The sequence below is a fragment of the Pan paniscus genome, chromosome 9 (assembly GCF_029289425.2).
Source record: "Pan paniscus chromosome 9, NHGRI_mPanPan1-v2.0_pri, whole genome shotgun sequence".
Taxonomy (NCBI): domain Eukaryota; kingdom Metazoa; phylum Chordata; class Mammalia; order Primates; family Hominidae; genus Pan; species Pan paniscus.
In genome coordinates this window covers 79,653,487-79,679,716 of record NC_073258.2, presented here as the reverse complement: position 1 = coordinate 79,679,716, position 26,230 = coordinate 79,653,487, and the positions used below count along the sequence as shown (strand labels likewise).

Below are 26,230 nucleotides of genomic sequence, written 5' to 3'. Positions count from 1 at the left end.
GTTCACTTATATGAGCTCCAACTTGCTCATCTGTAAGATTAGGGTGTTAACGTCTATGTGTCTAGGGATTGCTATGAGAATTAAATGGGAACAAAAAGTACATAAAGTCTCAACCTAGTACCTGCCACACAAAAACTTGCTTGCTAATTACATGGCGGTGATGATGATGTTAATTAAAAAGAGTTTCCAAATCCACTTCCTTAATTGGAAGTAAAACTTGAGAGGAACCTGCCCTCCAGGTCCAGCGACCACCCAGAGAGGAGGCAGGTTTAGGCTGTTGAATCATTATTTGAGGAAGGGAAAAGGCGGCATTCTTGCCAGCCAGCTGTCGGTTGGGATCCTTGTTAGAGTGGAGCCCAGTGGCGTTTCTCCAGAGAGTGGAATTTCTGATGGGGAGGCAGACCTGACTTGGTGCCTGTGTATGACAATTAGGCCTGTGTCCAACCAACAAAACCCCATATTCTCCTGCACCCCATGTGCTGTGCCACAATTTGCAGTTTGAGATTTCATTTAACAGCCTCCAGGAAGCAGGTTGTCACCCAGAACCCAACAGCATTTCTGAGACCAGCAAGGAAAGGCAGGCCTCAGAGTGGAGCTCCTTCTCTCTGCAGATTCCCAGCTGGGTCAGCCTCAGGGAGCCTCAAGTATGAGGCACACTGGGACCTCAGCTGCTGGGACCAGAGGAGGGAGGGGAATTCAAGGCCAGGGCTTGGAGCCAACTGGCCTACCTTGGGTGTGAAAGCAAGCAAGCCAGTCCCCAGCACCCAGGGCTCTCCCCAAGACTCACTTCCTCAGAGGCCAGACCCCATCTCCTGGAGTGAGGAAGGCCTCCCTGAGGGGCCCCCTCTGGTTCATCTGTGTCCCCAGGGCCCAGCACAGTGCTGGGTCCAGAGCAGGTGTTTAATGCAGGTTTAATGAATACAGTAGCTCTATCTGACATCCTGCCACTGCTGTCCTCAAACCCACAGAAAGTGACAGAGCTGTGATGGAGAGTGACAGAGATGACCTAAAGTAGGAGGGGACAAAGTAGGCACGGGAACCACTGTCACCAGATTAAGTGGTTTGAATACCACCATTCTCTCCTGGCCTGGATGCCCGGGTCCCATCTGCCTAGTGGAATACTTGTCCCTCCCATGGAGTCATGGGGAGAATACAGTGAAGGGTGTCCACTATTGACACTTAGGAGAGGAGGAGCTCTGAGGTCTGCAGGACCTCCAACTGCACTGTCAATACAAAGAGTCCAGGACACACACTGTGGGGTTTGGGATCAGAGAGCTGGGAAAGGGAGGGCAACGTGAGACATCTCCTGGGCAAGCACTCGAGCCAGAGCTGTTTCCCGTTGTTGGGTGCATCTGTGCTCTTGGGGAGGACTCCTCTGACTGAAAGGGCTGGATGTGGGTCAGATATCCCCTCAGTGAATAGTTACAGGTTGCCGATGCTGGACAGGTTAGCAAGTTACAGGAAGAGGTTCTGACGAACCACCCCCAGGTTATTCAAATATAGATTCAGAATAGGTTTGAGGACACAGTATTACAACCACCCAGAGAGGAGGCAGGTTTAGACTGTTGAATCATTATTTGAGGAAGGGAATTTGAGAAATCATGTGATGGCAAATCTTGCTGGGTTCCTCTAATTCTAATAGGTTATTGGCTCCATCAGGCAATAGATGGTTGTGGACAGGGAGCTACAAGACTCAGCTGACAGGAGACACTCAGCCCCAAGAGAAAAGGCTCAAGAAGTCAGGGGACTTTAGCAAAAGGAAGGATGGGTGACCAGAGAATTTACCCCAAAGGAGGCAGAGAATCGTATCCTATACAGAGGGTCAGAGCCTATGAGGAGGAGAGACTGGGCAGGCTTAGCGAGGGACAGAGCAGAGAAAAACACACAAGCTGCCCAAGCATGCTGGCTCACGCCTGTAATCCCAGCATTTTGGGAGGCCGAGGCAGATGGATCGCTTGAGTTCAGAAGTTCAAGACCAGCCTGGGCAATGTGGCAAAACCCCGTCTCTATGAAAAATACAAAAAATTAGCCAGGTGTGGTGGTGCACGCCTGTGGTCCATGCTACTCAGGAAGCTGAGGTGGGAGAATCACTTGAACCCAGGAGGCAGAGGTTGCAGAGAGCAGAGATCACTCCATTGCACTCCAGCCTGGGTGACAGAGCCAGACCCTGTCTCAAAACACAGACACACAGACACACACACACACACAAGCCTCATTTGGTAAATACTGACCAGCACCTACTCTGTACTAGGTGTGGAAGAAGAAGATATCTCACCCCATTACTTTGGGGGCTCTTTGTGGGTCCCATGCCTTGTTTGTCATTGAACCCAAAGGAATTGGCACAGAGTGAACTACAGTGAATGATAGAATAAATCAATGAATTAGCCAGTCCCTGCTGAGTGCCTGAAGAGAAGTAGAGACAAAAGTGCTCTGTGAGCTCAAAGGCAAGACCATCACCCTCACTGCACGTCTGCCCCCTGAGCCTACACCATGAGAGCTGCCTCTCCTACAGCTTTGCTTCTCCAGCATGTAACACAGGGCGGGCTTAGAGTAGGCAATATTAAAAGTTTGCTGTTGAAAACAAATGAACAAATGAAGACTTCTGGCAGGAGATGGCCTTCAGCCTGAGACAAAAATTTCAGTCAGGAGAGTTGGCCATTAGAGCATCATTTATCAAATTGCAGGTCACAACAAACCCATTAGTACCTTATGAAATCAATTCAGCAGGTCGAAACTATTCTTTTCAAAAAGAGAAGTAAATTTAACTGGAATGGAGTAGAAGGAAATAGAAAATATCAGTGCATCACTGTAAAAAGAATATGTATTTCATGAAACTTATTTCAGTTACATGTGTATGTGTATGCATGAACTACTGGATAAGCTGTATTGCTTACTGTGGGTTTCAGTTGAACAGGATTGTAGAAAACATTCTATACTGCAGAACCAGTGTGAGCAACAGCATAACTTTCCAGGACAATCAGAGAATGGAGAAAATTTTAATGTGTCTGGAGGATAATTATGGTGACATTATTTTCCACATCAAATGTCAGAAGACGTGCTCTGACATTTGAAATCAAGATGGGCTTAGGAAATCTGTGGTATATGAGCATGGTGAGCAAAGGGGGCATGTGGGAGAAAGAAGAACATAGGGAACTGTGAGGCCAGAAAAGTGGGTTAGGGGCAGGAACTGAGAAAGATCTGACCCTCACCCGTTCACTAACCAAGTTCCAGCATTTCATCTCAATCAGGACCTAAAACTGCCTCTAAACAGGAGTGAAATAACCTTGATTCCACCTAAGTCTTAGAATTCCTTTCACACCCTATAGAAAGGCACAAAGCTTCCAGGAATTTTAAAAGCAAGAGTTTTCAAGAGTGAAAAATGATGGAAAAGAGAAATGACCATGTATGCAATATGATTTTTTATCAGCCCACTGTGAACCTAAAGCCATATGCAAGCATCAGTGGCATAGCAGTTTCAGAAGAGCATTTGCTCCCCACCCCCCACCTCCACCCAGGCCTTAGACAGCCTTCAGGAAGCCCTCAAGAGGGCGAGCAGCAGAGATCATCTAATGGACTTCAAATAAACACCAACTTCCTGACAGCTGGCCTCTGAGCGAATTTATTATTGAATTATACTGCTGCATTTTCAGAACAAGCTGAGCTGACAGGGTACCCCATCAGTTTAAAAAAAAAAAAAAAAAAAGGAAAGAAAGACAATGATAAATTACCTGATGGAAGATAGAAGAAGGCAAAGATCCTGCTTCCTCCAAAATGTCAGCCATTATATATTATTCATGTTGGTTTTTTAAAAATCCCTCCCCGCATTGAAATGAATGTTTATGATGATAAAGCAACTAGGTGATTCAATTCAGGATGCAGGCAACGACTTCTCACATCATCCTGATGAGCAGCTAACAACTCCTCCTCTGCCACTTGATCATCCCTTTATTGATTTCAAAAACGCATTACGATCTCTGTTTGCTTTGTAGCTTGAGCTTGTTCCTAGTTGTCCATCACAGAAAGCATTAGCAGAGGATGCTGTGGTGCAGCGGGAACAACTTGGGTTAGAGGGAGAGAGCCTGGATTCAAGTCCTTGGGAAAGTGAGAGCATGGGACCTTGGGCTGGTGAGACTCAACTTCCTCCCCTCTGATGTGGGGTCACTAATTCCACCCTGCCAGGTTGTTTGGAAGATTAAATGAGATAAAATACCCAAAAGCCCGATGTCTGGCTCATAGCATGCGTTCAGTACTAACACCTAACATTTACAAAGGATATTCTATTTGGAATGTTTTATAGGTAGTAACACCTTTAAATCTCTGGCAGACCATATGATATAGGGACTTTATCACCCTTGTTTTAAGCAATGAAAACTGAGCTACTGAGAATTTAAGTAATCTGGGCCATGGTCATAGGGCTTGTAATAGCAGAGCCAACATTGGAAGCCACGCCCAGTTGGCTCTAGAGCCCAGGTACTGAGCCTGTCTTCTTCTCCGCTGAGTCCTTTATGTTCCCTGCTCAGCATCTTCAGTTCAGAAATCCATACAGTGTGGTGCCACTACAACCCTAGCACCCCACCTGGCCCTGACTTTGTCTCCAATATTCTACTACATCATTAAAAACCCATGTGCAGTAAGGCTTCATGCTGAAGAGCACTGACCTCAGAGGTTGGACTCTCAGCCTCACTGTTTGCTAGCTGTGTGACCTTAGACAAGTCTCTTAATCTTTCTGTGCCTCACTTCCCTCCTCTACACTATGAAAATAATAATCCATATCTCATGGGGATTTTGTGGGGATTAAGTTAGCACAAGTAAAACACTTAGGTATTAGGGCAGTAAGCATTCATTTAAGTGATAGTGGCCACTGTCACTAAATAGCAGTAATGTTAATATTAGCATTAGCTATAGCATTAGTATACATACAGGTTTTAGCGTCACTACTGAGAACTGGGAGAAAAATGAGAATCTTAACCTGAAGCATCGGTGTAGTTGTGTAATTGGGGCAAATGTCCTAGCACCTTAGGATGGCAGGGGTGAATGGACCTTCCAGACCATCAGCCCTCTGTGCTGGAAGAGGAACCTCCAAGGCCAGAGAGAGCCCCTGGCTCAGCAAGTTAGTAGCCAGGCCTGAGTCCCAGAGAACCTGGAGTCCCAAGTGAAGGTTCGTATATCTCAAACTATAAACTGTAATTCTGCTGCTTGTAAATCAAAGACTTTCTGCATTTTTATCCAACACTGAGAAATTTTAAGCAATAAGAAGTTAAAATATTTAGAGAGCCATGTTTCACATTACTAATATTGCCCTCAATAGAGAATATAGGATCAGGCCTTGCAGACACCTCTGCATGTAGTCTAACTGGCCCTGCAATTAGATCTCAGAGGCATTAAGAGTTTGCTCCAAGCAAATCCCACAGTGAGGGGCTTGACAGGGAGGGATGCGGCCTCCATGTGGCATTTTGCTAGAGGGGAGAGATCCAGCCCCTCGTGCCTCCCCTGCCTGGATCTCCTCCTCCCACCACAGTGGGGGCCATGTGAGTCCACCCTGTGGGTCTAACGCTGCAGGCCTCTAGGACCAATCCCAATCTGAGAAGAAGGACTTAGAGCAGCCCCAGCTGCTCAACCTCACATCCTTCCTACTGTTGTCTGTCTGACCCATGACTTGCCAGCTGTGCCAAATGGCTTTCTGCCTTGTCCCTGAATCCTGGCCCCACTTTCTGTGTCTGACTTCAGCAGCCTAGTGCCCTGGCACCAAAGGACTCAAACCTTGCCCTCTTTTGACAGGCTCCCATCCCTGCCACATCTGGGTCTGGACCTCCATCCCTGCTGTACCTGGGCATGATAACGTAGTGACACATGGGACGTCCACATCCAGATGCCACTGGGAGCCCCTTCTTCACCATGGCTGTCTTCCTGTCAGCACCTCCTCCCTCATCCTTTGAATTATTATTTCCATTACAGGCCAGCTGTGTATTGCTGTACACCTCAGCTCCAGCCTATTGAGCTGAACTTTGTGCAGACTCCCTTAGCTGCGTTTCTGCCTGGCATCAGCCCCTTCCCCATGCAGTGGGTCTGATCATGGTTCATTCTAGTTTCCCCTTTCCTGGTGAAGCAGGACCTGCCCTGTGCCCTGACAGAAGGCAAGACACATGGTCATGAAATGAACTTGTCTGCTGAGAGACTGTGGCTAGAGTCACATTTTAGCAGAGCTGCCTTGTATTTTTCTAACAGCACAAACCATCACCTGAAAAGTCTTCTTTGAAACAAGCTTCTGGCCACACAGCATAGAAAACAGCCTATCTGAACATGCACCACATATCCCATGTCCCCAGGCACAACGACGGTATTTCTGAGCCATGTCCCCAGACATGACCAACCCACTTACCTGGGACAAGGGCCTTGCTCCCTGCTGGCCAGACTGTCTCAGTCCTGCTTCTCCCTCACCATAGTCGATGGGCTCAGTTCCCTGGAAGCATAGTATGGTGGACAAGTCAAGGGCTCTGGTCTTGTGTACACCTTTATCAGCCAGCAGAAAATATTCCAGAAGATTCCTATGGGAGAGGACTCAGCCTGAAGCATCAGCATTGAGCAGCCAGGCTGCCCACAGCCTTGACAGATTGATTCTGCAGCCTGGGAGCTCACGCTCCCTTGGTGTCTGAAGGAGCTCAACAGCCATGCTTAGCTAGGAGGCCACAGAACAGTGGTTTCTGGCCTCTGCGGGAAGCACAGCCTCAGGTCCCTGAAGACACTAGTAAGTGCTGGGCCATCTCGCTGTTAGATGGCCCCAGGTGGTGTCATGGCACCATGGCGGAGCTGGTGGTACCCCATCCTCAAGGAGTGATGGAAGGGATGCCCCACCTTCAGATATCACTGACCTCACCTGTACATGAGGAACGTGGACTCAGTCACTCAGAAGACCCCTGTAACTTAAAAGGTAAACTCCTCCCTCCTGTCAATCTGAAGGAGACTATGGAGCCTGTAACCCCAGCTACTGGGGAGGCTGAGGCAGAAGAATCTCTTGAACCCTGGAGGTAGAGGTTGCAGTGAGCCAAGATCATGCCACTGCACTCCAGCTGGGGCGACACAGCAAGACCCTGTCTCAAAAAAATAAAAAAAGGGACTAGATCAAGTTTTACTGGTTTGGGCATAAGGCTATTGGAAAATATACATGGTAAATATAGGATGAGCTTTGAAATAAGTTATAAAGATTGAAGCACAATGAGAAGTTGGCTTTGGGGTATAATAATAAATAGCATATTCAAGTTTATTTTGTATACAAAAAAGTCACATACACACTATCATAGTCCCAAGGTGGATATGAAGGTGGGCCATGAGAACAGGAAGAAAATTTTAGGGGCTCTATCTCTACAGTGTTTCTTTTATCTTAAGAAATAAGAAAGCAAGACTGGTTTATTTCTATAGAATGTTGGATTCTCACCGATTTGTTCCTTTGGTCTCTGTGTTACTTGGTTACATGTCTGGACCAGCACATGAGGCATTCTGAGGGAGATCAAGATCTACTCCACAGAAAGAGGGACAGTGGACGGGCACAGTGGCTCATGCCTGTAATCCTACCACTTTGAGAGGCCAAGGCAGGTGGGTCACTTGAGGCCAGGAGTTTCAAGACCAGCCTGGCCAACATGGCAAAACCCTGTCTCTACTAAAAATACAAAAAATTAGCTGGGCCATGGTGGTGCACACCTTTAATCCCAGCTACTCAGGAGGCTGAGGCACAAGAATCGCTTGAATCCGGTAGGTGGAGGTTCCAGTGAGCCGAGATCACGCCACTGTACTCCAGCCTGGACAACAGAGTCAGACTTTGTCTCAAAAAAAAAAAAAAAAAAAGAAAAAAGAAAAAAAAGAAAGAGGGACAGTGGACCCACACTGGTTTGTTGTGTATTATTGTGTATTATGATGTAATAGTATATTACATCATAATTGTTTGTATGCGTGTCTGTCTGTGTATCTGTATAAAATCTAGTGTTAACCAAACGTACTCATAAAATGGTAAAGTGGCTTTAAAGGTTTCTTGCAATGTAAATACAAATGGAAGATAATACTAATAGTGCAAGTACAAGCAAACAAAAAAAATGGCAGAGCTGATACTTCTTCTACTCCTAATATTAAATACTTTCCTCAACCTCGCTATGAGGTTAAAAATGATTATTTTCATAAGACTGAACAAAAAGTTAACTAAGAGATTCAAAATGATCAACAATCTTAACAGAGTTTACTTAAAGAGTCAAAATTATCAAGAAGGCTATTTGAAATATGAATACTCATCAAACCTTGCACCAAATGTATATTACGCTTCCCAAGGTGAACCAGCGATGGTAGCACATGTGTGCGATTTATAAATGAATGCAAGTACATTGAAGGAGCCTGCTCAAAAATGTTTACAGAAAGGGCGTGCAATCAAAAATGGTTCCAGAACCCAGCTCTAATTATGTGAACCCTGAATTGTGAAGCCAAGACAAATTGGGATTCTCAATTATTTCAGTACATGTCGGTCACACTGCAAGTATCTTAAGAGGTGGAGTGACTCTCCCAAGTTATCATGGCGAATCCTGCATTTGATTCAGTCCTGGCTCCCCGCAAGTCTGCAAGAATGGGCAAGTCCATTCCCTGTCTGAACTTTATTTTCTCACCTTTACCAAAAGAAGTTTGAAAGAGGTGATCAGGAAGGGTTCTTCTGACTCGAATGTTTCATAATCAGGGGTTTCCCAAGAATACGTATATAGGCAGAAGATGTTGGGCTGGAAAAGCTGGTTCAAGAAACTGAGGCAGAGCGTCAGATGGAAAACTAGGAAGAGAGAGCTACAGATCAGCCTGGTGGCTGGGCTTGAAAGATGGTCTTGGGAGCTGCAGAGAGGACAATGTCAGGCTGTGACTGGAAACACCTTCAGTGGCAGTAATTTGACAGGCTCTGAAGTGAGGCTTCTCATTTGGGCCCAGGTAATGTTCTTACAAGACTTCAGATAAATTGTAGTAGATGCTGGAAAGATCCCCATTCAATCAGCAGAAGTTAGCAGAAAACAGTTTAAGGATTTACACAAGTCAGGCAAAAAAACCTGTTTAAAGTACACAATGCAAAGGAGTGATTTACATAATCAATAATGGCATAGACTAGCAAATACTTTAAAGGAGAGAAAGGCTAGATTTATCATTTGCCACCTAGATCCCAAATGACATTCCCGTCTCCTGAATACCAAAGTAGCTGCTTTCACTTAATAACAAAATAACACACACACAAAATAATAAAAGCTGCAGTTTTTCTCCCGTTGCCTTCCTTTATCTGCTTGTATAATATACATTGAATAATCAATCTAACTTTGTTTCTGGCATTCTTTTTCAAAGTTTTTCAGATCACAGGTGGTACAGATGAGGAGGGTATAGAATCAAAGGGTCAGGGCTAGACTGAGGCAAGTGAGTCTTCCAGGGGAAGGTACCCAAGCCTTGAGGGAGAGTGCGGGCTGGCCTCTTGAAAGGGCACAACCCTTCCAGCCCTAGGTTCTCTAACCATATCCCTGTCAAGGTCAAGTAGCTCAAAGTTCTCTAACATCGCCCTCACCTTAAGTAACAGAAGCACATAAGCTCCTTATTCATTGCATAAATAATTTATCAAGAACTTACTCTGTGCCCTGCATTCAAATTCCAGAGCAAACACCTGTTTTGGAGGAGGTTTTCTTTTCCCCACTCAGAAATGACCATCAACCGTGATCAATGCTGGGAATATAGCAGTAAGGGACATGTGGTTGATCCCTGTCTTCATGGAGCTCATGTTCTGCTGGGGAAAAGATTGTCCTGGCAGAGCAACAGCACTCAGAGTTCATGAGGAGTAGCCCAGAAGGAGCAGGAGTGGTGTATACTGCTTGGTGAATGCCCTAGGAGAGGTGGAAGTTTCCAGATAGAGGGAACAATTTAGTGATAAGTATAAGTATTGCATGAGCTCCATTAAGACTCTGAAGCCACGTGCAGTAGGGCTGCTTTAGCTGGATTGGGTAGTATGAGATTAAAACAGTTATAAATTCTTAAACATATGTTGAATTCTATTTTATACCACGTTGGGAAAAACTTCAGCCTGCATTTGACAGATGAGAGAATGGAGGTTCAGAGAGGTCAGATGACTCCAAAATCATACAGTTAGTTCCCAGAGTCAGAACTGGGAACTATGACTCCCAGCCTAGTGCTCTTGCCACCACAGCCCTACCACTTTTCCCTGAGCAGCAGTTGAGATTGGCTTTTTATTTGCTTGATTTTGTTTTGGAGTGGTTTTGTCTCTCCAGCAGATTCTTCTGTTGATCCCAAACCTTGTCACTGTCTTCAGGAAGCAGTCAGGCAGATCTTCTCCCTTGTTGGCGTTGGCAAGGGCACCTCAGTCAGGCCCTGAGTGTGTGGTTGGACTCATGCCAGTATGTTTGACACCACCCTTGGCTTGGCACAAGCGCTCCCTCCTGGCAGAGTTCACTTAGCCTAATTGCTTGTTTTATATCCCAGCTGCCTGACATATGCCAAACCCAAGTGTTGACTCACTGGTGTCAGAGAAAACTACACGGGGGCATTTCACGTTGGCTTTTGTGAGCTCTAGCAAGTAAGTGGAGATCGTAATTCATACATTTCTGGAACTCAGCACCTAACACAGAGCCTGGCTCATAGTAGGCGCCTGATTTTTTGTGAAATTAAAGGAATTTTAGTGACTGCAGGTACATAACACAGTAGTAAGATTAAGGCCTCAGAAGTAAGAAGACCTAGCTTTAGTGTCAGCTCAGCCAAGTGAATTCATTTCTGGGTGACCTCGAGCAAGTCTTTTTCTCTCTTTCAGTTACTTGATTGTTTTTCACTTAACAAACACTCTGAGAGCAGCATCCCATGCTTATCCTCTCTGGAGATGTGGTCCAGCCCTCCTCTGGCTCACACGTAAACATGTGAGATGGCTATATAATGTGAATGATATAAACATATGACCATCAAATATTAGAGAGATACTTATAAGGTGTATAAAAGCCCAAAGGAGGGGGTGATTCATTGTGTCAGGAAAAGTTGATGACAACCTTACTGAGGTGGTGACAGCTTAGATGAGACTCTAAGGACGAGTAGAAAATAACAGCCCAAAACTCCATTACACCAAGACAGTGACCATGAGGAAGCAAATCGTGTCAAATAGAGAACTGGTAATAGAGGATCATATGAGCTAGCTGGGAAGCCAAGTTGGTGACAGTGATTTGCTCCCACGTTAATGGTTTTTCACTAAGGCAGTTAAGGCAGTCTTCCATTGCGGAGTTCTACGTTCAAAGCAGCAACTATTTCTTAGCCACATCTCCAGCCCTGAGCGAGTGCCCAACCCTCAGTGTAGGGTCAGTGTTCCAGTGGCATGCAGAAGCCAGCTTGAACCAGTTCGCAAGAACTGATTATTAAATGTTCATAAATTCTGCAAGCTGGTTGTTAAACACAGCCATTATTAAAAATTAAATTATATAAAATTAAATAAGGTACATTAAAAACAAAGGTAATAAATACTCAAAACTTACTACTTTCTAATTATTTTGCCATGTTTGATGTTACGTTTGCTCTTGAGGTTACTCAGGACGGTCGCGTCTCCACGGTGGCAGTACCGCATAATGGCATCCTCCTGTGTGTCTCTTCCCACCTCTGTGTTCAGTGGCATCTCATTGGTAGCTTGAAAACAGCCATGATGAGAGTATTTACACCACAGAAATGAGCAAACGCTGCAACTGAAGCTGGTTTTCTTTTCTTTTTCTTTTTTTTTTCAAAAGTCGGTCATTAAACATTTGCCAGCACCCCACTGATAGTATCCATTAAATAAATGGATGCAGAAAGCAAGCATTGGGAAGCCCAGCACTCACATCTTTTCAAACCTCCCAGGACAAATGCATGTGGCACAAGACACAATTCAGAGGCCCCCACCAAGCTGACTTCCCATCTCCTTTGTTCCAAGGAAGGCTTTATGTTAATCTGGGCTTTCCTGACAACTGAAAATCATGAAAACAGAACAGGGATGGAAGTGTTTTTCTCCAGGATTTAATTCCTGAGCCAAATGCCTGTGTTGGCAAAAGGCCTCTATGGCCTATCAGCGTCCAGGGAGTCAACCTAATCTTCCCCAGAATCCAAAAGCAATCCACGGGAGCCCAGGCTAAACTTGCATCTGCTCTGGCTTGCCAAGTTGGAGGCTACATGGTAGCCAAATGGTGCCAATTCAATGTTTCCCAATTATCAGGAAATCCCCAAAGAGAGATCAATCAGAGGAGGCTGGCCTGCATGTGTATTAGGGGCAGCAGCCAGGACAGCCCCAGAAAGGAAGCCATCCCCCCAGGACTGGTTTCTGTCCAGGCAGAATCCAGAGGCACATATGTCTGGAGAAGGCTGGATGGTGGCCAGCGTCAGGAGATGAGATCTGTCAGTAATTCTCTGGAAGGACAGAGTTCCAGCAATACGAAATTCAATTGTCCTCCATTAAAGAAAACATCTCTCAGCACCAGCTGAATACAATCGGTGGAATAAATCTTCCCCATTAGCGGAGAGATAATTTCACATAAATACATTGGAAGACCTTCAGAGCAGAATTGAAAGTCTTTGCTGAGCCTCACCCGCTTAACTTGTTTGCCGTGTAATTGCATTTAGACCAAGGGCCTCGGAAGGAAACCACTGACTGAATTAGCATTAACCAGATTGTGTGGAGTGAGGTGAGGAGGGTGGGGTGGGGTGGGGAGTCTGGTGCATTGTGGGTAGTTGTTCTTGCCTTCAGAAAGGACAAGCTGACACTAGTGAGACCAGCTGCTTTACAAGCCTGGTGTTAATTGCTTTTCTCATCCAACAGAGAAAAGTTTATCACTCTAGGAAGGTAGAGGTGTGGGTACTTCATACGGCAGTTACTGAATTTGAGATCTTTTTTTAATGAATGCCCATGGGCCTCGTCAGTAGCTCTTCCCTAGGCCAGAAGAAAAAGCCTTCTCACCTGAGGTGAATAGAGAAAGTTATGTGGTGCGCAGCACCTGCGTTTTTGACTCAGCTGTCTTTCAGCGAGGGCTTTCTCCCCAATGTGCGGATCCTTGAGGACATTGCACCAGCCAGTGCCTTCATTTCCACCCGTGGCCAGTGGCAAGTGACTGGTTAGAGTGGGACCTGGAGTGGTGAGGCCCAGGTTCAAGTCCTGCCTCTATCACCTGCTTTCTATGGAGCTTTGGGCACATAATATAACCTCTCTGGAAACCAGTTTCCTCTTCCATACAATAAGAAAGTTCCACTAACTTAGGGATCTTCCAACTGACTTCTGCAGACACGGAAACTCCACAGAGTTGCCTTCAAAATCACCCCAAGGGAGAGGAGGCCTCCACCCCGACTTCATCCAGCGTAGATCTTTTCATTCGTTTTCCACTTTGGAGTCCTTATAAAATGTCATCTACCCTAACGTTTCTGTTTCTGAATGTTTGAAAAGCCACCATTCTAGATGATCTCTAGTTGTCCCATTTATTTGCTCAGCCACCATGTTTTCAATGGCAACCTAGCATTTGTTAGACATTGTCCAGGCACTGTGAGGAGAAAGAAAGAAATCTTGACCTACCGTCAAAGAGCTCAGGATCTAGTGGAAGGGAGGAGTGTGTATGGTTTGGTAGAGTATCAAGGTGTCTGCATCAGGTTTTGTGGGAGAGAGGAACTAGTTCTGATTAGGGACACCAAGAAAGGCTTCAAGGAAGAGGTGTCATTAATAGTTGGCTCTTCAAGGGTGAGATAGTTGGGAGAGGAGTGCAGGAATGACATTTTAGGCAGATGGAAGAACGTTGCACAGACAGAGGCACTAAGCAACATTTGCCTGGCAAGTTTGGGAAAAGCAGGTAATTTCTTGTCCAAAATATAGAGTAAGAGTGGGAGGAGGGATATTGGGAGAGGTGTCAGGTTCCAAAACTCACTCTGAGAGCATGCTAGCATCTGTCCTTCTCCTGTCTCGAATGTCAGATGAAAGGAAGTACCTTCTCTCCTGCTCACTTTTTTGTATGTTCACTTCCAATGAGACTGTTAATAACAGTAATAGCCATTGTCATTTGTGGAGCTTACCCTATACCAGGATGAAAAAAAAAAGCCTCAAAGAACTGGCACATGCCTACTGAAGTTCAGAGAGCTAGGAAGTGGCAGAGCCAAGATTAGAACCCAGATCGTTGAACTACACATCCACACACAGAACTAGGCAATATTGCCCTCTGTGATCAGCTTTATCTCCTTACAGCATAATACAGTATCCTTAGAAAATAACCTCCGAGTGAGATCATTGAATCACCTGCCAATAGTAATTCTCTCAAGGACACTTTGATGCCCTAAACTGAGGTGATATTTTTTAAAGATTATTATGCATCTTGAGTGAACACCATGAGCCCCTGGGTACAAGATGTGTCTGAGTGACTGATTTTCTGGCTTCTGGCCTCTCGGGGTTCCCTGCCAGCCAGGGCTCTGACCATGAAACGTGTATCATGTTTATTCTCTCTTCTCTTCCCACAGGCATGCTTGTGTTATTCGTGGCCAAGTGATGACATCAGATGGAACCCCCCTGGTTGGTGTGAACATCAGTTTTGTCAATAACCCTCTCTTTGGATATACAATCAGCAGGCAAGATGGCAGGTAGGAGACCTTCTATGAGCCAGAAACAGTGAAGGTCCCGCTCTAGTGGTCTTGCCATATAGCTGCTGCTGGACTGATCATGTGGAAAGAGGATGGGTCTTGGATTCAGAGGGCCTGAATTCAAATGCCCAGCTCTGCAACTTACTAATTGTATGACCTTGTACCTAACTCTGGCCTATGTCCCTTTGACTCTAGATTTAGCAGTTTCTTCTCATTTGGTTCTCAGAGTAAGGAGAGGGTACCTTATACATATCCTGCTCCATGACTTATGATATAAAACAGTCATGCGAACCACTTTCTGCAGAACAGACAGCTTGAGAAATCTCAGCCATTCCTGTTATGTGGTTTCCATCCTGCAGCTGCTTAGATCTATGCAAGCCATTTGGGTGATGACAGAATTCTGACCTTTGAATTCCTCCAAGAACCATCAGCAGAATGAAATAAAGCTTCCTTAATGGCCCTAGCTCTCCCACCTGCTGTGTGTCCTAGGATAATTCTCCTTACCTCTCTGTGTCTTGGCTTCATCTGTTAAATGGTCCTAATGCTGTTTATCTCACAGATTGGTTTTGAGGGTTAGAAGATATGGTGAATGGGGAAGCACCTGGCGCATAGTACGTGGTTAACAAATCTTAGTTCCCCACCCCACTTTGATTCATTGCTGTATTTCCAGTGTCTGGCACATAGTAAGTATACAATAAATATTAGCTATTTGTTAAAATTACAGATTATTGAATGAGTAAGTGATGGTGACAGGACAGGCAATGAGAATATTTTGGAGAAAAGGAAAAAAGGAGGAAAGTGGAATATTTAGGCTGTCAGTGGTGACAAGTCCTCTATTTTTAATAAAACCAGGTGGTGGCAGTCCATCTGGCTAAGCGTGGGCCCATAAGGTTGATTTTCACTCTGTGTTGGAAATTATGCTCCAGCTTGATTGATTTTAGCACCTCTTTAATCCAATATCAGATGTGAACATGTCCCGGCCGAGGTGATAATGAAGTAGAGGCTCATCTGTTTGTAGACATGTGTGCCTCTTAGATGGGGTTGGCAAGCTTGGCATGGGGTGCCCCCTCCCCACCTCTCACTCCATGTGAATAGGAACAGGCCCAGCTGGAAGACATTAGTGGCCAGTCTTCAGGGATAAACTGGCCAGGCCAGGCCACTGTTCCCTACCCTATACACCTTCCCACCCAGGAAGGCCCTCATGAAGACTCCCACTACAGCATGAAGGATGCTGCCTGCTGTATGAAAGTGGCAGATGTGAGCCTCCTAGGCAACAGGTATTCTGACCACATTATTACCTGCTGTGAAACATTCATCCAAAAGGAGTCTTTCAGGACTGACTTTTGCCATGAAACTTGCCAGTCACTCCTGTGAGATGGCAAATCGTCAGTCCTTATGCCCTGTTGTGGTTGGTTAGAGTAGATTCATAAAACACACCGAGTCTGGCGTAAGTTCAGTGGCCTTTGGGGAAAGCTCAGTCTCTGACACTTCCTGATTCCTCCTGTTTGTGCTTCCTCTACAATTTCTACTGCCCACTGAGAGCATGGAGCTAAATATCAGCCCTGTTTCCTGCATCATCCTCCTAAATTACATCACGTAGCCAGAATTGCTGCAACAGAGCTTGAATTTCAGATCAATTCTTACCAATGCATTTTGGGGCTCAAATTTTCTTCCCAACTCAGCCACTGCATAATGTATGGGAAAGTTATCAATTGTTCTCTTAGTATCCAAAAATCTCTGTTTGTTACATGTGAACAGGTATCACTGCCCTCCCACCCTTCCTTAACTCACCTTCTTTCTTACCTCCCGTACCTTAGGAAAAACCATAAGACTAAGAGATATAGTCTGGAAATAACAGTGTGCACAAGTGGACTGAAAGTCCAGGGACATGTATTCTTCGCTTTCCAGGAAGGCACCATGATACTTGCCCTCATCCAGCTCCCCCACCCCTACTCACATGCGCGTGCGCGTGCACACACACATACACACTTGCTGAAATCCCAGACTTCACACCTTAACAGGAGCTTACAAACAGAAAACAGTAGCAGAGAAGTTAGCCAAAGAGATCATTTAAAAAATGGAAAATAGAGGCCATGAAGAAAAACTAAAAGAATAGCAGGCAAGAGATGTAGATTAGGCTCATTGAATTAAAAATTGGGGGCCAGATGCAGTGGCTCACATCTGTAATCCCAGCACTTTGGGAGGCCACGGCGTAAGGATCACTTGAGCACAGGAGTTCAAGACCAGCCTGGGCGTTCAAGACCAGCCTAGGCAGCATGGCAAAACCATGTCTCTATCAAAAAAAATACAAAAATTAGCTGGGTGTGGTGGCATGCACCTGTAGTCCCAGCAACCCAGGAGGCAGAGGTGGGAGGATTGCTTGAGCCCAGGGAAGTCAAGGCTTCAGTGAGCCATGATTGCCCCACTGTACTCCTGCACTCCAGCCTGGGTGACAGAGTGAAACCCTGTCTCAAAAGAAAAAAGAGAGAGAGAAAGAAAGAAAGAGAAAAGAGAGAAAGGGAGAAAAGGGGAAAGGAAAGGGAGAAAGGGGGAAAGGAAGAAAAGAAAGGAGAGGAGAGGAGGGGAGGGGAGGGGTGGGAGCCAAGACAAGGGAATGTGTGAGGCCCTGTGCTTTTCCCATCTATTATCCCATCTGTATAATCAATAACCCTGCCAAATGATTATGATCATCAGCTTCATTTTACAAATGAGAAAACTGAGGCTTGGAAAGGTGATATAATTCACCCATGGAGCAAGTAGTAGTGTTCAGAATGGCCCTGCGCTGTTTGGGCTTCATATGATAACCAGGCCTTCCCTTTGGGGTCACATTCACATTCATTTCCAAAGCAGGGTTTCCCCTCCAGAGGAGCGGGCCTAGCCCCAGCTCATTACTTGCTCTTGGCAAGGCCAGCTGCCCCCTGCTTGCTCACTGCCTTGGGAATATGCCTTTTCATGTTTGTCTTTCCTCCCTCCTCACATACAACCTCTCATGAAGGGAGCTTATAAGTCTGGCTAAAATTCTGTTTGACAGTTAAAAATGTTCTATCAAGGCACAGATGCTATTCAGTTCTGTGACAGAAAAATTGTTCTTTGAGTATTTCCCCAAAACCATGGGTATTCTCCTGGAGCGCCAAAACCTGAATTATTGATTCAAAATAAACCCCACCCCAGGTGTTTCTCTGTCATTGAATGATAGTGGTACTCAACTTCACCTAAGTGAATGAGGAACAGGCAAACGGGTGATAGCTCCTGCAAAGGGTGGAAGAGTCAGGCTTTGGAGCTTGGAGCCCCAAATCTGGGGATGCCATCTACCAAGAGCAGAACTTGACACTAGGACAGGATGGTTCCATGCGGAATCCTTGCAGTCTCTGGAGGAGAGAAGAGCAAGCTGCAGCAGTGGGCCCATTCCCACATGGTGGATTTATCAGAGTCAAGATCAGATCCTGCATTGAGGTCTCTCACACCAACTGCCCAGATGAACCTTAGATTTAACTGCAGTAACAGCCAAAGTAAGAAGGGACGTAGGGTGTTTAGTAGATGTCAGTTCAGGAGCAGCTGATGCTGTCACTCATGCACTTATTCCATCAACTTTTAAGCATCAAGCACTGGGCTAGTTTCTGAAAAGACAGAGGACTCAATGTCCCTGGGCCAGAGAGCTCAACAAGCAATGACAGTGCAATGCCATGCGTGTGGGGCAGTGGAACCCAGGGAGGAAGCTGGAATTCTGACTGGGTAAGGCTGTGTGGGGGAGGTGAAGTTTGAGCTATCCAGTTTGATAGTTAGGAGTTCTCCATCCAACAAAGCCAATTAAGACAGGCTTTGAAAATGCCTACTACAGCCAGGGTGTGACAGAAGGAATGGACTAGTTTGAAGTCACCCAGGAGACAGACATCAGGCCCAGTGAATAAGAAGCTGGAAAGAGAGGGACCCACACTCAATTTAAAAAAAAAAAAAAAAAAGTTCTAACAGTCAGAACTAACCTAAAACAGAACAGTCCTCCTGTGGATATAGCAATCTCCTCATCTCTGGAATTGCATAAGTAGGAACTGAATGAGCCCTTGATGGTGGTTCTATAGAAGGAACTGATGCATCAGATGGGAGGGGGGCTAGGTCAGATGACCATTAAGTTCCTCTCCAGTGGTTCACCTATTACTTGATTTCAACTTTCTGTTTTAAGAAGAGAAAGGACACAAAATTCTAGTCTTACATCTTTTTATTTTTTATTTTTTATTTTTTTGAGACAGGTTTCACTCTGTCACCCAGGCTGGAGTGCAGTGGTGCAATCTCAACTCACTGCAACCTCTGCCTCCCAGGTTCAAGCCATTCTCCTGCCTCAGCCTCCCGAGTAGCTGGGATGACAGGCACCCACCATCACTCCCTTTTGTATTTTTAGTTCACATCACTTTTGTATTTTTAGTAGAGACGGGGTTTTAGCATGTTGACCAGGCTCGTCTCGAACTCCTGATCTCAGGTGATCCGCCCTCCTCGGCCTCCCAAAGTGCTGGGATTACAGATGTGAGCCACCGTGCCTGGCCTAGTCTTATGTCTTATTGCATGATAGGGCTTTAAGTAGCAGCCATGCTATGCCCTCTTCTTAATTCAGCAGACCCAGCCTGCCGGATTAGTGATGTACCTTGGTTCACATGTGGCCCTCTTTTCCCATTATCTATAATCTGAGTCCATCTGGCTTCTAAACATGTGGCTGCAGAACCCTCAAATCAGGTTCCATGTGGGGCTGGGCAGTGTCAGAAACATTGGGTGTACAAATAGGGAGGAACTCAGTTTTCTTCAGTGTTCAAAAAGTAAAAGTGCATGCCAAGGCTTGGATGGGAACGTGCCTTGCTGGGTTTGTCTGCAGGTGATTGGAGTTAAGATGCCAGCACCAAACAGAGCTGCCAGTATGTTTCTGGCTGGGTCCTGTTTGGGCACAAGATATTCTGGGGTGAGGCAAGGAAGACTCTGCCTGTACAATCCCCACAAGCCTGAAACAAGAGGGGCTTAGCAGGGGGTCATCTAGGATCAGGGAAGGCCTGGAGACCATCATAGAGCAAACCCATTTGGTGTCACATTGAAGACAGAACTAGGACTAGGAGGGCAGGTTTCTCCTCAGACCTCCCCAGCATCCTCAGAGGCTGATGAACAGAGGCTGGGCTGCCAGCTCTCCAGATGCTGTCACAGTGATCTCATCTCAACTAGGAGGCTGGCACTCGGTCTTCTGGTTCTCCTTTCACTTGTAAGATACTGTGTTTCTAATTGAGCCATCTTTAAACTGCTTAGCTATTTTGTAATTGCAAAGGCCTTTGTTGAGTAATCTATCACAATTAGAGCTAAGATTGCTGTGGAGTCATAGAATCTTAGAGACTTAAGAATAATCCATTTGAGCCTTTGCATTTTACAGATGAAAAAAATGAGGATCAAAGAGGCTAAGTGACTTACCCAAGATCACATAATAGTTGAAGACAGAGCCAGGACCAGGCTTGGGGTTCTAACACCCAGATCAAGGCTTGCCCTACTTTATTCACTGACTTTTCACTGGGCTTCAGCTCTGACATGGTTGAAAGGCCCTAAGTACCAGCAGCACCACTGTCAGCTCTTGTGTATCCTCAAAAATGGCTCTCCATAGCAGTGGTTCATTTCAGCAAATTCTCTATGTGAATCATTTTATGGGGTAAAAAAGAAACTGCTTTCTAAAATCACTGCCATTGTTTGGAGCTGCAGTCAAATATTTAGGCATTAGAGCCTCCCTCAAGAAATGCTGAGACCCTTTGGTGTAATTTTCTCCCCTTTCTTTGTCTCTCTCTTTCTCATCCTGGTTCCTGCTCTTCCTGCTCCCCGCCCCTTCTCAACCTTCCCCTCCCAAACAGCTTTGACTTGGTGACAAATGGCGGCATCTCCATCATCCTGCGGTTCGAGCGGGCACCTTTCATCACACAGGAGCACACCCTCTGGCTGCCATGGGATCGCTTCTTTGTCATGGAAACCATCATCATGAGACATGAGGAGAATGAGATTCCCAGCTGTGACCTGAGCAATTTTGCCCGCCCCAACCCAGTCGTCTCTCCATCCCCACTGACGTCCTTCGCCAGCTCCTGTGCAGAGAAAGGCCCCATTGTGCCGGAAATTCAGGTACCCAGCTTTCCTAATTGCATTCCCCCATGCTTTTATTTCATTTTGGGGGTGGAGGAGGATCTCAGAGACAGTGGAAAGAGAAAAAACACCTCTGTAGGGCTTGGGTCAGGTCCCATCAGCCTATTTTGCAAAATCCAGCCACCAAACCCCACAGCAGGCATGGTGTAAGGGCATGAGGGGCACCCCTCTTACACATGGAAAACACATGAGTGCCTGGAACTGCCTGGCACACTCTGGTTTATACTAAATTCTCTCTGTCTTTCCACTCTCCTGGTTAGTTCACTTCTGCCTACTTTCCTTTTCCCCAGCCTCCTGTGTCCCTCTGTCATTATTTCTGTTAAAACTATTTAAAATAAATGGTTCTACCAAGAGGAATGTGCCAAAGGATCCCGAAGAGTGAGCATTATAATAAAGAGTAAATGAGAAAAATGTATATGAGATGCTTAGCACAATGTCTGTCACCTAGTAAGTACTCAATAAATTTTAGCTATTATTATTAAGATTATTTAACACACGCTGCCTTCATGCCAATTAAGGATTGCCTTGGCTCAAATCTGTACATACAACTGCTTTACTTAACTATCATTAAAAGAAAGTAATTGGGAAAGATGCATTTTAATCTGATGGAAATCAAGATAGATATTTTCACCTAACAAAGCTCTGCCAGTTGAATTTCCTTCGCTGTCCCCAGCCCAGTTTCTAACGGCAGCAGTGAAGGCCTGAGGAAGAGGAGAGATGTCAGTGTAGAAGCCCAGGAGAAGTCCCGGTTGTCTCACCTGCCTAATGAGAACTCAGGCAATGTGCCTATTAATGGATTGTGGGCGCTGGTGGAGCAGGGAGTTTATATATTTTTTGTGTATATTTCATGCCTGGCTGAGCAAACACCTTTCCGTGCGTACCCTGTTGAGTGGCTTCCGATGCCAGCCAACAAGAAGGACATACAATCATTTTGAAATTCTCATTGCACTCACAGGTTGAAACCTCCTTTTCAGAGATTCAGCGCCTGTCTCCTGTCTCAACTACCAGGCTGACCTTTCTTATGAAATGGTTGTCAGTGGAGACAGAGCTTGCTGGAGAGAAGTAATTTGTTACTCAACCCTGGCTCAGCTCCAGCTAGACATTTTTCCCAGGAGCAGGGACTCTGGAACAAAAGGGGTTAAAGGTCACACCCTTTTTACAGTGCTCCCTGAGCTGGGTGCCTGCACATTCAGTTAGGGCAAAAATCTTGCTTATTATCAGATTCATGAAATACACATAAACAAACTCTTGGATTTTCCCAGTCCTCTCACAGGTTAACCTTTGCAAGTGCTGGGAGATATGAATTTTAAAGGGTATGTTAAAGAAGGTAAATATTTTTGAGAGCATCAGGATGGCACTTCAGTCATGCCAGGGGCTCACCAGGGTATAAGTCCTGCTTTGCCTCAAACTTATAAGCTGTAGTTTAGGAAGATTGCCTTAGTTTAAGCCCAATCCCTAAAATTTCCTGTGTTCAGGAGAATGGGGTGAGGGTAAACGTTCACACTTGTCTATGAAATGGACAGGATGAAAAAGGCCCAGATCCACTGTAAACGTAGGGTAGAATAGCCATTGTCCCTTGAATAGATACATTAGCCTCAATTGATTTAATGTTCCTTTCTTGAAACAGAGCCCAGCGCATCAAGCTGATAAAGTTATCTGCTTTTGCTGTCTGCTTGGGCATGCTGGCATTCATTTAAACTTTCCAAGTTAGAACTAGGCTCATTGCACCCAGTAGCTAAGTGACCTGAGCGTTCCCCGGGTCATAGCCTTCCCCACTCTGTCCATCTGGCACTGGAGCTGGGGCCCAGAGTGGCCAGAAGCTCCATGCAGCCAGTCCAACCTCTCTCTGTGGATGAGCTGGGGCTGTGAACCACAGGTCCTGCCAGGCTGTGGTCTGAACTCTGCATAATTATTTGTTTGGTCAACATCTCGTAGTCTCTGTTTAATTTCCCGAAAAGAAAGTCATCTGGAACAGATCTCATTGAGGAAAGTTTTGAGAGAGAAACCATCCTTCCTGCTTAGGCAGCTGGCCGCAGCAGTCTCTCTTCATGGCATCCCTGCCGCCAGCACCACCACCAGCAGCAGCAGCACTGCATGCCACCTGACAGCGTTTCTGTGCTAGGCACTTTACCTATGTGACCTTTCTCAGTCCTCACACAAAGCCAGTGAGGAGACTGAGATTCAGAGGTTCTGTGAGCTTTCTAGGATAACACAGCTTGAGAACCAGTGGCAATGTGATCTAAGTATTTTATATGCATATCCTATGTATTCCTCTCAAAACTGCAGTGAAATGAGTGCTGTCATCCCTGTTGTACAGAGCAGGAGGCTGAGGCTTGGCGAGGTGAGGTGACTCCTGCAGGGTCACCACATGAAAACTGGCCCCAGATACCAGGTCCTCTGACATGTTTTACTCCTCCCCAATCTTTCTCCCATCTCATTTATGCTTTTCCCTTCCTCCTCCTCCTCCTGCTTCTCTTCACCCTCTGCTTCCCCTCTTCTTCCCACTGTCTCCTCTTTTTTTCCCCTCCTCTCTCCTTCTGCCTTTCCCTCTACCTCCTGAACACCCAGAGTCCATGGGGCCACGCCATCTTCCCTCCACTGGGTGAGTCGACGACCGTCCCTTGCTGTGATCTGCCTCTGCTTTCTAGGCTTTGCAGGAGGAAATCTCTATCTCTGGCTGCAAGATGAGGCTGAGCTACCTGAGCAGCCGGACCCCTGGCTACAAATCTGTCCTGAGGATCAGCCTCACCCACCCGACCATCCCCTTCAACCTCATGAAGGTGCACCTCATGGTAGCGGTGGAGGGCCGCCTCTTCAGGAAGTGGTTCGCTGCAGCCCCAGACCTGTCCTATTATTTCATTTGGGACAAGACAGACGTCTACAACCAGAAGGTGTTTGGGCTTTCAGAAGCCTTTGGTAAGCCTCCCGGCTGCAGGACTCAGAGAATAGCTCTTGCAGGGAGGACTCTCTACCTCCCTAGTTCCTGCTTCCTTCCTTCCTCTTCTCAGATCAAAAATACCTAAGGCTTAATTGACCTTTAAGACCTGTCCGTGACTGGCCAGGACCTAAAAGAATGTGAACTGAAAGACCTGAATGTAGAAAACCCGACCATTACAATGAGGCTACAGAACCAAAGGGCCCTGAAAAGTGCTGTGCTGGCTTGTGAGGGGCTAAAAGAGGTCATGTGCCACAAAGGCAGGGCCAGGTAGACATTGCCTGGCCACCCCACAGCCATCCTGTGGGAACTTACCCATTAAAATAGGAGAGCTAAAAAATGGTTTCTTTCATTTTTTTTTTTTTTTTGAGGTGCAGTAACTAAGATTCTTCCTCCATCAAAAATGCTTTTTGGCCTCTTTACCCAGTCAGAGAGGTCATCTCTTTGTTTTTATTATTGCTGTCTCTTTGTAAGATGAAACAGAAGTTGGCTGTAGCCTCACCTGGAGTCCTAGCCTCTCTTGGCCCTTGGGCTTCCAGGGGCTGGCTGTATGCATTTCTGCTTCCAGATTAGAGGAGGTCCTAGGAAGGGCTCAGAGCTAGACTCTCAGCAGGCCTAACCCTGCGGAGCTGATCCACCAAGTACTTAAGAGTAACCATCCAGCAAATCCCTTCTTGTCTTGAACCCCACTCCAACTTCATTCCCTTAGGTTCAGCAAAGGTAGAGATTCAGCAAAGGCAGAATGAGGAAGCAGAGAAGTAATGTTTTTAGAAAGGAAGGAAGTGGGGAAGGAAGGGAGGGAAGGAGGAAGAGGAAGAGAGGGAGGGAAGGAGGCGGGAAGAGGGAAGGGAGGGAGGGAGGAGAAGCAAGGAAGGGAGGGAGGAAGAGGGGGGAAGAAGAGGAGGAGAGAGGTGGGAAGGAAATAAAAGAATGTTGCTTGAGCACCTACTGTGGGCAATGTGTGCCCCTGTACATTAGTATCTCCATTAATCCTTATACTCTGTGAGTCAAAAATTGTCACCCCCAAATTCTGCATTAAGAAGCTGAGGCCCAGAGAAGTGAGATGACTTCCCAGTGAGATGCACAGCTAGAAAGGAACAGAGCTGGATTTATTCCAGATCTTTCCTATGGGTTCGCATACAATCCTACCAAACAAGGGCACAGTGGGAGCAAAGGTGCCATCTCTCACTGCTCATGATCCCTTCTGTAGATCAAGCCACTTCTGTCATCTTTTTTAAAATGAGGCCTTATAACCTCTTGAGAAAAAATGAGCACTTCTAGTGCCCGCCAGTCAGTTAAAAAGGGAAGTGACTGGGCTGCAGTCACTTTCCTAAGATCACAAGTGACCGCAGTGGCTGCTTAAGGAACTCAAGGCCATGGGGGAAGGGGTCACAGGGACGTCTTGCAGCCCATTCCCCCGTTGCCATAAATGGTCGGCAGTCTTTTATGGCATCTACAAGAAACTTTAAGGAGCTGCTCAGTTGTTAATTCCTGTCTTGAACATGTAGTAGAATATTGTCCACTGGAAAATAGTGCCTGCCCAGAAAGATGCTTGGAAGAAATAGCATTCGTGTCTCTGCTGATTCCTTTCCATAGTCCAGTTACAGGACTCTTTACACACCCAGGGTCAGGGAGGCTGTCATGTTTAGCCTTCATCCCAATGACCTTCTAAGGGGTCCTGGATTTATGAAACAAAAGCTTTGAAACCTCAAAGTAACTTCCAGCTTTTTAAAAGTAATCCAACTAAATTCCTTTTCTATATATTCATTGTAAATGACTTTAAACATTTTTCCTAATTTAAAAAACACCATGGTCGTTAATAAAACTTTGAAAAATGGACAAAAATAGAAAAAAGTCATATGTGATTCTGTAAACAAATACAACTAGTTTTCTTTTTTCATACGTAATTTCTTTTTTTTTTTTTTTTTTGAGACGGAGTCTCGCTCTGTCGTCAGGATGGAATGCAGTGGCTCACTGCAACCTCTGCCTCCTGGGTTCAAGTGATTCTCCTGCCTCAGCCTCCCGAGTAGCTGGGACTACAGGCGCCCACCACCACACCCGGCTAATTTTTGTATTTTTAGTAGAGACAGGGTTTCACCATGTTAGCCAGGATGGTCTCCATCTCCTGACCTCGTGATCCGCCCGCCTTGGCCTCCCAAAGTGCTGGGATTACAGGCATGAGCCACCGCGCCCAACCCGTAATTTCTTTTAATGCAAATTACCATATATAACCAGTCTTTTCAACTGAGCATTGCTCCATAAGCATTTCCCAGGTCACCACATTCTTCTTCACTGTGATTTCCAGTGGCGTCATAGTATTCCTACGGTGGATGTACTTGGGTTTGCTCACCCTCTCACCCCTCTTGAACCTTTAGATTACATCTAACTTTCCAATATTAAATAATGTGGTGAAGACTTTTGTGCACAAAGTATTTTCCATACTATATTAGTCCGTTCTCGTGTTGTTATAAATACCTGAGACAGGGTAATTTATAAGAAAAGAGGTTTAATTGGCTCATGGTTCTG

At 45.8% G+C, this 26,230-nt stretch overlaps 1 protein-coding gene across 4 annotated transcripts in view; it reads left to right on the top strand.

Moving 5' to 3' along the window:
• Positions 1-26,230, top strand: part of TENM4 (teneurin transmembrane protein 4) — a 3,002,963-nt gene that overhangs the window by 2,909,136 nt on the left and 67,597 nt on the right. For all 4 annotated transcript variants that reach the window (XM_063608694.1, XM_063608696.1, XM_063608693.1 and 1 more), the window contains 3 exons: positions 14,503-14,622; positions 20,487-20,748; positions 23,418-23,685. In XM_063608694.1, the coding sequence (XP_063464764.1) occupies positions 14,503-14,622; positions 20,487-20,748; positions 23,418-23,685 (650 nt within the window). The remainder of the gene's footprint in view (positions 1-14,502; positions 14,623-20,486; positions 20,749-23,417; positions 23,686-26,230) is intronic.